At 47.0% G+C, this 13,235-nt stretch overlaps 2 protein-coding genes across 4 annotated transcripts in view; both read right to left on the reverse strand.

Annotated features, from left to right (window-relative positions):
* The window catches only part of sapcd2 (suppressor APC domain containing 2), a 15,346-nt gene extending 11,526 nt beyond the window's left edge, over window positions 1–3,820 (reverse strand). For both annotated transcript variants that reach the window (XM_083670178.1, XM_083670177.1), the window contains exon 1: window positions 2,820–3,820. In XM_083670178.1, coding sequence (XP_083526304.1) covers window positions 2,820–3,660 — 841 coding nt within the window. In that variant the 5' untranslated portion in view covers window positions 3,661–3,820. The remainder of the gene's footprint in view (window positions 1–2,819) is intronic.
* A 6,464-nt stretch (window positions 3,821–10,284) lies between these two features.
* On the reverse strand, window positions 10,285–12,636 carry tmem141 (transmembrane protein 141). Of its 2 annotated transcripts, none has more exons than XM_083670136.1 (5): window positions 12,519–12,636; window positions 12,122–12,188; window positions 11,778–11,861; window positions 11,441–11,548; window positions 10,285–10,991 (listed from the first exon to the last, which is right to left on the reverse strand). In XM_083670136.1, the coding sequence occupies exons 1-5, from the start codon at window positions 12,570–12,572 to the stop codon at window positions 10,924–10,926; spliced, it is 381 nt and encodes a 126-aa protein (XP_083526262.1). In that variant the 5' UTR covers window positions 12,573–12,636; the 3' UTR covers window positions 10,285–10,923. The 2 variants fall into 2 exon arrangements, with proteins under 2 accessions (XP_083526262.1, XP_083526261.1); XM_083670135.1 differs by having other exon boundaries at window positions 10,285–10,994.
* Window positions 12,637–13,235: the final 599 nt, after the last annotated feature.

A 13,235-nucleotide genomic window follows, 5' to 3' on the forward strand; every position in this document is an offset into this window, starting at 1 on the left:
TGTGTGTGTGTGTGTGTGTGTGTGTGTGTGTGTGTGTGTGTCTCACTCCCTGACTGAGAGCCAGTTCTTCCTCAGGTGAGTTCTTCACACCTCACAGGTGATGTGGTGCAGCAGTTAGACAACAAGCTCTGACAGGTTCTCTCTGTCCGTTGAGTCTCCTACTCTGAGCGACCTCAGAATGAGCCAATAGGGAACTGTACGCAAAATACGACGCTAAATCTTTTCAAGCTTTTCAGAGTTTCGGAGGAGCACTTGAACGCACCATCATCATCCTCATGTGTCACAGCAGGAAACATGACCTCCATCCGTGTTTTTGGCCGTCCCTCCAACCCCCCCGGAGAGAGAGAGGGTGGGGTGGGGGTGGGAGGTGGGGGGATATAGCCTGGGGTGAGCAGGATTTCACCGCTGCCGTGCCTCAATTACCCGCGTGCTGTAATCTGCGTTAATCCAGGGGGTATGCTGTGGGAGATTACATCACTGCACACTCCAGTCCCGTGGAGAGACACAGTGATGTAAGTCGCTGAGCAGCCTGGGCTCCGAGGAGAGGAGACCAACATGTCACCGTTATAGCTCCAGACAGTCCTCGTTAGAGTCACACACACACACACACACACACACATATACACATACACACACACACACACGCACACACACACACAGACACACACACACACACACACACACAGACTCAGGAGACATTAGAGAGACTGAGGAAGGGAGAGGTGGGGAGAGAGGAAAGTGTGTAAGTGTGTGTGTGTGTGTGTGTGTGTGCGCGTGCAGGGGGTGCATGCGTACATGTATGTGCGTGTGTGTGTGTGTGTGTGAGAGACAAAGCTGGCTTTTCTCCACGGTTTGTCTGAGCTCAGTGAACACAGACCATCCTAATGAGCTCCACCATCCCAGGGGGACTGGGATTACTGTCCATCACCCCTCTCTCTCTCTCTTTCTTTCTCTCCCTCCCTCCCTCTCCTTTTCTCTCTCTCTCACTCCCTCCCTCCCTCCCTCTCTCCCTCTCCTTCCCCCTCTCTCTCCCTCTTTCTCTCTCTCTGGTAAATTACAATACAGTAAAGAATGTACTGGGTAACAGCATGTTCTTACAATGTTGTGACTAGAGTAATAACAGAGTTACTACCCAGGGCAGTAACAGTGAACTGTCGCCCAACCCTGACAGTGTGGATTAAGTCTTTCCATTTCCAAATTCCCTCTGTGCTTTTCAATGACGAACATTCGGAACTGGAATTTCAGCAATTCCCTTCCTGAAGTGACTGAATTGAAATGGAATTGACCCCCCCGACCCTGTTGACCTCTGTGGGGTCTGGTCCTAGTGTTGATGTTAGTGTTGATGTTAGTGTTGATGTTAATGTGGCCATCTGCCAGCAGAAGCAGCAGGACCAGGTCAGGACCAGGTGATTAACAGCAGCTGTGTGTGTGTGTTTGTGTGTTTGTGTGTGTGTGTGTGTGTGTGTGTGTGTGTGTGTGTGTGTGTGTGTGTGTGTGTGTGTGTGTGTGGGGGGCTGTCTCTCTTATCACCTCAGCAGGGAGGCAGGGGAGAACAAACACACATGCATTGTTACAGTCAATAAACACTGACACCAGCAGCATCTGCAGTGTGTGTGTGTGTGTGTGCCTGTGTGTGTGCCTGTGTGTGTGTGTGTGTGTGTTTGTGTGTCTGTGTGTGTTTCCGTGTACATGCGTGTGTGTGACTGTGTGTGTGCGTGCGTGCGACTGTGCGTGTGTGTGTGTGTGTGTGCATGTGTGTGCATGTGTGTGCAGTCGAATTACAATTTGACTGTGATGCAAGACTGTGATGACAAGCAGAAAGTGGGCACATTCACACAAATAGGGATTTGATATGGGATAATCCCTTATGAGGAATCAGTGGGCCGACTCAGATGGAGGGGAGACCCCCGGCCCAGTACAGCTGACCCTGACCCTGTCCACTGTGCTGACCTTGACCCTGTCCACTGTGCTGACCCTGACCCTGTCCACTCCACTATGCTGACCCTGTCCACTGTGCTGACCATGACCCTGTCCACTGTGCTGACCTTGACCCTGTCCACTGTGCTGACCTTGACCCTGTCCACTGTGCTGACCCTGACCCTTTCCACTCCACTGTGCTGACCCTGTCCACTGTGCTGACCTTGACCCTGTCCACTGTGCTGACCCTGACCTTTTCCACTCCACTATGCTGACCCTGACCCTGTCCACTGTGCTGACCCTGACCCTGTCCACTGTGCTGACCCTGACCCTGTCCACTGTGCTGAATCTTTGCATGATGGAACGGTAAAAACATTCCTCATCCCGACTCAAACCCAACATAAATAATCCTATTGCCTTCAGGCATCCAGTCCAGTCAGGCATTTACTTTTGATTCCAAGTAAGGACTTGTAATCCCTTAAGACGTATCAACAGGACAAGATCAACAAATCAAAAACAAACTCTTTTTTCCAGAAACTGTTCTGTAGAAACTTTTCCAGGTGATTGAGTCAACACTGCCATGGTGGGTGTGGAATAATGAGTTCTGAGAGTAGTGACTAGTACAGTATGATCTGGTATCTAGTTTGTGTGTGTGTGTGTGTGTGTGTGTGTGTGTGTGTGTGTGGCAGCAGAATAGCTTCTCTGACCCGTTTCTGACTGGGGAGCATTAAGCTTTACAATGACAACAGGAGTCTTGCCTGATGTCTACAGATAAACACACACACACACACACACACACACACACACACACACACACACACACACACACACACACACACACTGCGCACATTGATGGTCCTGAATATTACTGCTTTGGTCACATGATTTGTATTTCAACTTACTTGGTTTTTGGAGATGTGACGACTCGAGCGCAAGCGACTCAATGGACCGCACTCGACTCTGCTGCGGGTGCGCTTGTTTTCCGATCCGAACCGAATCCGTTCGATACGTACCGCTTTCGGCCACGATGGGAACCCGTTCCAAACTTCTTCCTGTTTTCTCAAAACCAGCATTATTGTAGCGCGTGGGACCGGGACCACATGCGGCAGATGGAGCGGAGGGGTATCCCGTGGTCCCGTCCTCATGTCTGGACCGACTCTGGAGCGAGGACGCACGGTGATGCTGCTGAGTATTGGTCCCGTTGCTTGGTCCCAGCGGGCGAACTTTATTTTCAATCCGAGTTCCGACATTGCAGGAGGAAAGCGGGGCAGGTTTTTGAGGTGGCAGATGATGCTGCTTGGAATGCGGGTGTGCTTGTTGAGGGTGCACGGCAGCCTGGGCCTTGATGTGTTGGTTGTGGTCCGGGTTGAGCATCGAGTACCGCAGTCCCGCCACGAAGCGCTCGAAAGTCAGGCAACCATGTGGTGGGGCGACCCGCCGGAGGCACTCCAGCACCCCGCCGGGCAAGTCCTGAGTTTCCGCGCCCTGCCATCGACTCTCAATCTCCGATATGTGCACATAGCCTCGCCTTCCGTCATCGAGAATGTCAAAGAGTGTCCTCAAACTATGGAGAAACGCTTTGGGTAAGCCATCTGTTGAATATTCCGTGTCCTTTGGCTGCATTTTACCCGTTTTGCAACTGTCTGTCTTGCTTTGGCTGCCTTCTCTTCGTGCACCAAACCTCCCATAAATTGTCGACGGCCCGTTCAATTTGCAGCTCCGATCAGTCGCTATCAAAGCCATGAAGTTATCAATCGATTTCTCTAAAATGATGGCAACCCAAAACTCAACAGGATACACCCTATAACGCGATTATAACCTGTTATTACAATGAACCTCGTTTCTAATAAGACACCTTGGACATATTTTTCTATGTTTCCAAGTCGAAATTGTGTTATCCTCTTCTCTGTCCACCTTTCATAGTCGAAACTCTTTGCCTTCCCTCCCCAGTACTACAGCTCCAGATTCCAGGATTCAGGATAGTTTTTTCAACAGGACCGCCCTTCAAACGTCTGCGCAGACTTGTCTCGGGACGCAGCCATTGGTCATGGTCTGAATTGCTGTGCGCTCATTGGTGGGAGCTTGTCGATGGGAGAAGTTTGAGTTGTGCTTTTGTTATTCAATAAGCCGAACGTTATTCACCCCGGGATCATACCGCACCCGCCTCTGGGTAAATATGAGAGAGAGGAGAGGATATGTTACACGTTAGACATTGCCTTATTGCGCAAAAACGACACCTGATCGGATGATATTTGTATACCTTAAGTCTGCAATGTATGATAATAATGAAGTATTCTATTTTCGTGTCAGTCATGGCATTATGATTATTATTGTGATGCATATCAGTGTGCAGGCCAATTAAATTAAGGATGTGTGATAGGCCTGTCAATCACACAAAGGACAAACTACATTGTAACACCGCAGGTATAACACTTCATCAATAATCAAAGTGGTAAACCTACCTGATATCATGTATTTTCCTGATCAAAATACGCAAAGCCTTATATGACCATAATAATAGGCCTAGAACAAACGCTCAGATTATTTGAGACAACTCGCCTTCTCTTTCTTCCTCTCCTTCGGATGAGTCACATCAGAACAGTCAGTGACAGCGCCATCGCATCCTCCGGGCTTGTTCAGACTTGAATTCTCATGCCATGAGCGAAGCGTATCATTGACCTTTTGTTTCACTATCACAAGAGAGAGGCTGCATTCTACTGATAGTCACACACATTTTTTCCAGTGTTTTGCTGTTGAATTATTTCACCTTTACATATACACACTGTATGACATCAACAATGCACTGCCACAAAGCACACATTCAAGTTATACTTTTATTTATTTTCATTTGATTTGCACAATGTATGAATGAACGGAATGCCCTTGCATCAACCTCGATACAACGTTTCAACTCCTGCTGCCCTTACAATAATGAATCAACTCAACGACAGGCATGAGTACACCAGTACATTGATTGTGGAAATGGATTCTCTGCATGCCTGGGGCTCGGACTAGATTGACTGTAGTAAAGGACCTAACAATGCTACAGTGGCTATGTGTACACAGTTGGCTGTCGGACCTGACTGGCAAGTACATAAATCAACATTTAAAAGACAACACCTACAGACATTCCTTTTAATGGAATTCAGGCCAACTTCTGACTGACTGTCAGCCTGACTATGAGATAAGAAGCCTACTGTAAGTGGGAGTTCTGCGGTCGTGATTTTGGTGGTCACCAAAAAAACAACCTTTGGCTGCTCCACCACCACCACCACCATCGGGGTCATCCAGTTCACTCTACTCAGCAGTATTAGCTGATCAAGAGATAGTGGGTTGTGTGTGTGTGTGTGTGTGTGTGTGTGTGTGTGTGTGTGTGGTGTGTGTGTGTGTGTGTGTGTGTGTGTGGTGTGTGTGTGTGTGTGTGGTGTGTGTGTGTGTGTGTGTTTGTTGCTGTGTGCTTGCGTGTGTGTGTGCATGCGTGCATGGAGGGGCGGTGAGTAAAGAAAGGGAGAGAGAAAGAGGAAGTGAGACTAAATCGCCCAATGTGAGCAGTGCTCTAACTGACTGGTGGGTTCACAGGGTCAGACAACTCAGTCCTCAATTCTTTACCAGTGTCCCCTTCCCCCTCCCCCTCCCCCTCCCCCTCCCCCCCTCACACTTTTCCTCTCACTCTCTCTCCCCCAGTCACGCACATACACTGGCCCCCCCCCCCCCCACACACACACACACACACGCTGCAGTGCCCACGGATCATGAGTGGAAGGTAAACCATGCGTGCTCTGAGGGACTGATCCCCTGTATTGTTTATCTTAGTTATTAGAACCATACGTATCCTCACTCCACTGGCCAATGCAGCACGCGCACACACACACACACACACACACATACACACACACACACAGGAAAAAAACACACACACACACACATACACACACACACACACAGGAAAAAAACACACACACACACACACACACACACACACACACATACACACACACACAGAGGAAAAGAAAACACACACACACACACACACACACACACATACACACAGAAACAAACATGCTTACACACACACACACAGAAACAAACACATACACACACACACACACACACTCACACAAACAGGAACAAACACACACACAGGAACTCATTTTTCTCTCTGTCTCTCTGTCTCTCCCTTCAGCGATATCACTGTGCATGTGACCAAGGCTTTGAGAGCTGGGTCACTGCAGTCTTCTTCTTCAGGATGGGCTTCACATCTTCCAATCAGAAGGATTTTAATCAAAGGCCAGTCACCACGGGAGTGGGAGGAAGAGACGGAAGACCAGATGGAGGAAGAGAGGGGGAAGAGAGTGGGGGAGAGATGGAGGAAGAGAGGGAAGAAGAGAGGGAGGAAGAGGAAGAGAGGGAGGAATAGGGAGGAAGAGAGGGGGGAGAAAGAGGGAGGAAGAAAGGGAGTGAGCATGGATGTAGGGCAGGGTAGTGACAAAACAAGGAGAAGAAAACTGACGGTGTCAAACTAAAAGTGTTTCCCTCGTTCATGGCTCAGTCATAATTCAGTGAATTCCTCTCCCGCAATAAGGAAACCAGCTCCGTTCTGAAGGAGCTTTCTGATCCGTGCCTGGACTTCATCTACATCCTCAGGCTATCCCTGGTTCCTCTGTTCTTTCTGGAGCCCAGTAATGACAGGTTAGCATGTGCCAGGGGACTGGACTTTGGTCAGCCAGTCTCTGGAGGGAGTTATAGTGTAAAAAGAGTCTATTGTTCCACTGGCCTCTATTGGATAAGTTCTTAAGTGGGTAAAAATATGTTTTCAGCAAAAAACTGAAAAATAAACGAGACTGATATGAAAATTGGGTCACAATCGGGGTTTTAGACACAACAAGACAATAACATTTTGTTCTATTCACACACATACTGGTTTTTAACACCCATGAAAGCTGATCCTGCGTTTTTCTTGAGCAAGGCCGATGCCATTGACTGATATCGCAGCTGAGGTACTCAGATACCTATACAGAACCTACAAGTCTTGCTCTAATGAAGAGATTGGACGCAGACGCAAAAAGTTTAAGTTTATTCTTTCTTTGTCCTTAGATTGATTGAATTCAATATTAGGTCAGCCCTGACATCTTGCTCTAAGCCATCTTTACAGTACAACTCATCATGTGACGACAAGCTTATCACCACAAATGTGAGCTGTTCTCGCAATCATTATTTCTGACTGTAAATGCCAAACTGTATGCTTATGGCACACTATGCCATCAGATACAGTATCAACACAGCAGGCGAGGCTGGTGGAGGTAGAAATCGGAGGACGGGGTCATTGTAATGCATGGAACGGAACAAGGAATGGTATCAGTATCAAACACACGTGTGTTATACCATTCCTCATTCCATTCCATGCATTACAATGACCAGGTCCTCCGATTTCTACCTCCACCAGCCTCTACTGCAACACAGAAATGTCAGGCCAATCCCAGCATGCCTTTTAGCGTTGGTTTGCCCTTATTGATGCAACATCATCATGAGGCCTTTGGTCATCACTGCTTTGTTGATGTTTGGTTGTGATTGCCTGGAGATAAGCTACTGTATTAAGCTTGGATCATGCCATACATCCATGTTCTACCCAGCAACAAGCTCACAAGCAAAAACGGGTCCCTGTGATAGAAAATCATTTTCTAAAATGACCTGATTGGACGGGGGGGGGCACACTTCCCCACTCCCATAAGCAAAAGTTTAGTTTGCTGAAGTTTGTTGGCCTTAAACTGAGGACATGAGATAAGAAATCGATTAATATCATATCATAAACCATATAATCAACACATTCAACCAAAGTTGGTTTTGAAGAATTCGCGCCAAAAATCCTGTAGCATCTCTTTAAATCCACCTTAGTATCGAGAGGGATGGGTTTCACTACTGCACAGGGTCAAGGGTCAAAGGTCAAGCTTGGGGTGATTTTTAGGTCGTTGGCCAATGCATTTTCATCGTCACTCGCGTGAAGACCATTCTGGGTGAATGGAAAGAGACAAAGACTGTTCACGATTTCATGCTGTCACACCTCTGCTTCACACCAGAGAGGTGTGAGAGTGAGCTAGTGTTGGCCATGCAATCAATTCTCATCAATTGTTAGAATGTCATTTATTGCACACCCCCCCAGAGACAACACACACGCACTGCACACCCCCCCTCCGAGACAACACATGTGCACACCCCCAGGGAGAACAGAGCGCTGTGCTTCCAGCACCCCTGGAGCAGTTAGGGGTTAAGTGCCTTGCTCAAGGGCACAACGGCAGCATAAACCAGTCACATCCGGCTCCCTCCTGGAGCGGGGATCGAACCAGCAGCCTTCCGATTGCTGGCCGGCCTCTCTAACCTCCAGGCTACCTGCCGCCCCAAGAGATGAGCCCAGGCCACATACAGTAGGACACAGCTAGGAGGTGGCAGCCCCAGGTGGTCGGAGGTTGGCAGGGAAGGCAGAGCGTTGGCGCCCTGTGGCATCTCACCTCACCTGGCCATTTCATCCCGCCAGAGAGAGCTCAGAACCGCCCGGCCCGACACTTTCTTCTCCTGCATCATCCCGTTTCTGATCTGTCATCGACATCATCACAGCTGGAAACCAAGCCAAGATGCAGGCGGGATCGCCAGGTCCTGAACATTGACACAACGTTAGTCCCTCAACCATCCCACCCCTGGACGGACATGATTCACTTTGCAGATCACTCTGTTGTTTCCAAACACAACCCTTTCAGCCCTGAGTGGAGAAGAAGGGTGTTTCTCAGACAGACACAACGTCACAGCTGGTCCCTGGGACCAGGCAGGGCAGATGGGATGGACCTCTCTGTGTGTTGCAGGGGAGGCCAGTGGAGGTAGAAATCAAAGACTAGGCTCATTGTGATGCATGGAATGGAATGAGGAAAGGTATTAAACATATGTGTTTGATATCATTCCACATTCCATTCCATGCATTACAATGAGCCCGTCCTCCGATTTCTACCTCCATCAGCCTCCCCTGCTGTGATGCTTGGCTAGCTGGTCCAATGTTGTGGAGAAATGGATTTTGGGTTGTGTGACACCCAATCATATACTACTCTGGATTGTACCAACCAATCATATACTGCTCTGGATTGTACCAACCAATCATATACTGCTCTGTCAGGGTCACTGAGTGTCATCTGCAGTAACAGGTCAACCATGAGAGTGTTACCTCGGTGTGAGAATGAGATAGGACAGGAGGTAGAATGCACTTGAAGAGCACTTTGACTTCATGTCAAATGGTCACGATTTCATGCTGTCACACCTCTGCTTCACACCAGAGAGGTGTGAGAGTGAGCTAGTGTTGATTATCAGGTGCCTAAAAAAGCTAATCAAAGCCCTCAACCTGACCCCAGACTCTTAACATTTGGAGATATCAAAGTAAATAGCGCTGGTATTGTCATAAATGTCTTGTCATTTCTGTGACACAGCAAAAATGTTTACAAAATGTTGTAATGTTGGTACCTGAGGGGTAAATCCAGGTTAATACTCACATACAAACAAGGAAATCAACTATTTGGGCTAATCCCTCTTTCTCTCTCTCCCTTTCCAACTCTTAGTTTAGTTTTCCTCAGTTCAGTGAACATTATTTCGTGTATCGTTACAGGCTATAATTGTTATGACACAATCATCACATTAGTTCTCTCCTCCTTCCTCCTTCCTCCTTTCCTAACCTATTCCCCTTCTTCCTTCCCTCCGATCATCATTCTCCTCTCACCCTCACCAACGCTACAGACTGGAACGGAATGAGGAATGGCATCAAATGAACCACTGACATTTAACTTAGTAGAATTCACCATGTTATGCCAAGTACTCACACATGTATAAGTGATATAAATCCAGTCAGGATTAAAAGCTTTAATCAGTTTTATGGCAAAAGGATCACTGCAGCATTGCATACAGTCCTGTACAAGATTAGGTCAATATACACAGTATTAAATGATTGGAAAACACATGATTTTAAATATGCACAAGGACACACCATTGCTTTCCCTTTTATTTGATTGTATCACAAGGCACAGTCTTATGAACGGAGGAAGATGGGTTCACTGGACTTTATCATTGGATACAGAGAACGCATCACATACATTTTTAAGACATGTACTGTACAGCAGTGGAGGCTGGTGGAGGTAGACATCAGAGGACGGACTCATTGTAATGCTCAACCAGCCTCCCCTGCTATAAAGAGCCTTAAACTTTAAGGCATCCACTGCAATTCATGATGTGTATTTTAAAATATGGTAAAGCGTTGAATTGAATTGCTGAGAATTATATAATCATGATTCAGAAAAATAAAGATTGAAAGCAATAACAATGTGTTTTCCCATTGTTACACTGAGGTACATTATAGAATTATACTGTGCAGCTATGAATACACAGTACCAGAGAGTATAGAAGGAGTTCCACAAAATCCACAAAAACCTGTACTGGCCACCAGTGGCAGATTGTGGTACTACAGGTTTCCGATATTTATTTATTTATTCCTAGTTTTCAGATGGCATGGCAACTGATGCATCAGGGTGACACAGGATCACAAGCTTATAAATGATGAATCCTCACAAAAAAAGCGAAAACAGATTTATGGAACTCTGTGAAAATGTATCTGCATTTGGCCTAATATCCTGCTCTGAACTCACCAGATACTATCTGGAATGCTGAACCTCATTAATGTGTCAACAGTGATTTCCCTTTGAGGAGATAAAAGATAACTGAGACATTCTTTGTTGCGATAAACGCCACGTTTTCATGTTATGATAAAATGGACTTGGAATGTAATAGTCCAGTGAGACCAATGTTTATTCAACTACAAAGACCCGGTTTTCATTCTTGTCATCAAGTAGCTGTCATGAAAAGAGGCCCAAAAACATCCTCAAATGACAGGTAAAAGGTGAAATATATGAATGTCTTTATTAATAGGCTTGAGCAGGAGTGGTGCGAGGGCGAGGAAGAGAGCTGGGGTTTTCTTTCTCGGGGTCAATCATCCATCACATCTCCATAGGCTGTCTTCTTAGGTCCTGGAGGTGCTTCAGGTGCAGGCTCCGCTACTGGAGGGAGGGAGGGAGGGAGGGAGGGGGAGAGAGAGAGAGAGGGAGGGAGGGAGGGAGAGAGAGAGAGAGAGAAAGAGAGAAAGAGAGAAAGTAAGCAGAGAGAAAGAGAGAGAACACCCCCCCTCATACAAAACCTACAGAGACACTTTTTGGACACCAAGCAGTCGGTTGAGGTTCACATTACTTTACTGTCTGAACACAACAGTGAAGTATTGGAACACCCCCCCAAGCCCCCCCCACACGCCCCCCGTGTCTGAATCCATTCATTTGGAACATGCTTACAAACATTCTCATGCATATTTCAGACCCAGAAAATACCCATGAGAAACACTGTCAGATCTGATGGATAGGGTTGAAAAGAAGGAGAACGGGACGTGCAAACCGCCACCAACACACAGCCCACTGGCCAGATGTCTACAGACCCCAGCCAGAAGTTGACTTACTCTGTGATGTTCTATCTGGCACTCTCCCTGTCTCTATAAGTATCCACAGGTCGGTGCACTTCTGTGTCTCCCAGCGCGTCACTGAATAGCTAGCTACTGACGAGGTCACTGAGAGGAGGAGAGGAGAGGAGAGGAGAGGAGGAGAGGGGAGAGGAGAGGAGAGGAGAGGAGAGGAGAGGAGAGGAGGGGAGGGGAGGGGAGAGGAGGAATAAAGGAGTAAGGACACTTATATGGGGGAGGGGAAGAGAGCCGTGTTGAAATAAAGAGGAACTTACATTCTGGGCTCAGTTCTCCTAATACATGAATTAACTCATCTTATAATAGCCTACCTTCTTACCTATTGAAATCAGCAGGTTCCACTGGAGGGGGTAGGGAAGCCTCTTCTGAAGGACCTTCTGTATGAGGAATAACCCAGCGGTGCCTTGGAGCACGCAGAGAGGTTAGGAACTAGTGGCTTTACGAGCTTCCCATCATCTTGTACAACGCATGCCACAATAACATACCAGGCTACGGATGATCATTGTATGGATGAAAGTAGTTCGCTGAGAGTACGTTTCTTCTAGAGCTAGAGGGATATGTGTACAGTATCTGCTGTGTTCATCCGAGAAGGCTATTGTTGTTCATGTGAAGATGTTGAAGACTCAATTTTAGAGGGAACACGCAAGGGAGTGCCACACTCACCTAATATAAAAGTGCCCGTTCCTTTCATGAAGGCACGAGATTGGCAGGCAGCGTACTGTTGCAAGCCCTGGGGAAAGACATACGGTGCGATCAGTCATCCCTTCAGAGGCTTTCATTCACAGCATGGGTGTCCTCTACTAGCTTGCTACCCTGGTAGACAGGTTGTAGACCTCTTCATCCCCACTACCCCGCTGTACAAGTTCCTCTCCTGTAAATTAGTTAAAAAAATAAATAAAAAAAAGTAATTCTATCCCCTGCTAGCCCCTGGTCCTAGCATAGATTACTTTTTCTTATGATGACTGATGGATACATGATTCGCTTGCTTAGTCAAATGTATTTGTTGTAAGTCGCTTTGGATAAAGGCGTCTGCTAAATGCCATAAATGTATCAAATGTACCGGGTGTTTCGCTGCAAGAGCATCGTCTACTTTTCTGACCCCAAGGTTGACCATCTCGAGAAAACTAAAAAGGTTGAGAACCTCTGAAAGGTTGACAACCTCAATGTTGTTATCTGACTTGAGACTTCCGTGTATACAATAAAGAAAACCATGAAGAGAATATTTCATATATATTACTAAGCATGTGAAGACGCCATGTGGACTGGAGGCGCTAGTGCAGCTGGTCTCAATGTGCAGGTTAAGAAGAAGACTGTTTATTTATTTATTTGGCCATGCAATCAACTCTCATCAATTGTGGGATTTGTGTCATACCCCCCGAGACAACACACGTGCACAGAACAGAGCTGTGGGCACAGGGTCAGCCATATTCAGCACCCCTGGAGCAGTTTTACGCTGGGTTAAGTGCCTTGCTCAAGGGCACAACGGCAATGCACCTTAGATAGGATCAAACCAGCGACCTGCTGATTGCTGGCTGGCCTCTCTCACCTCTAGGCTACCTGCCGCCCCAATATATATACCAGTACCAATATATATATATAGCCTTTTCACAATTGTTATGAAAACGACTCCTCAAGTCCTCTCCTCCGGGGAAATTATGGATGATTTTGATATAGTTTGCATGACAGGTACAAGTGAAAATGTACAAGGTAAAGGATCTGTGTAATGTACGGCTACAGCAAGCAGTCCTATGAAATAAGTCATGTTTGAAGCAGAAGC

The sequence above is a fragment of the Argentina silus genome, assembly GCF_951799395.1.
Source record: "Argentina silus genome assembly, chromosome: 5".
Classification (NCBI taxonomy): Eukaryota; Metazoa; Chordata; class Actinopteri; order Argentiniformes; family Argentinidae; genus Argentina; species Argentina silus.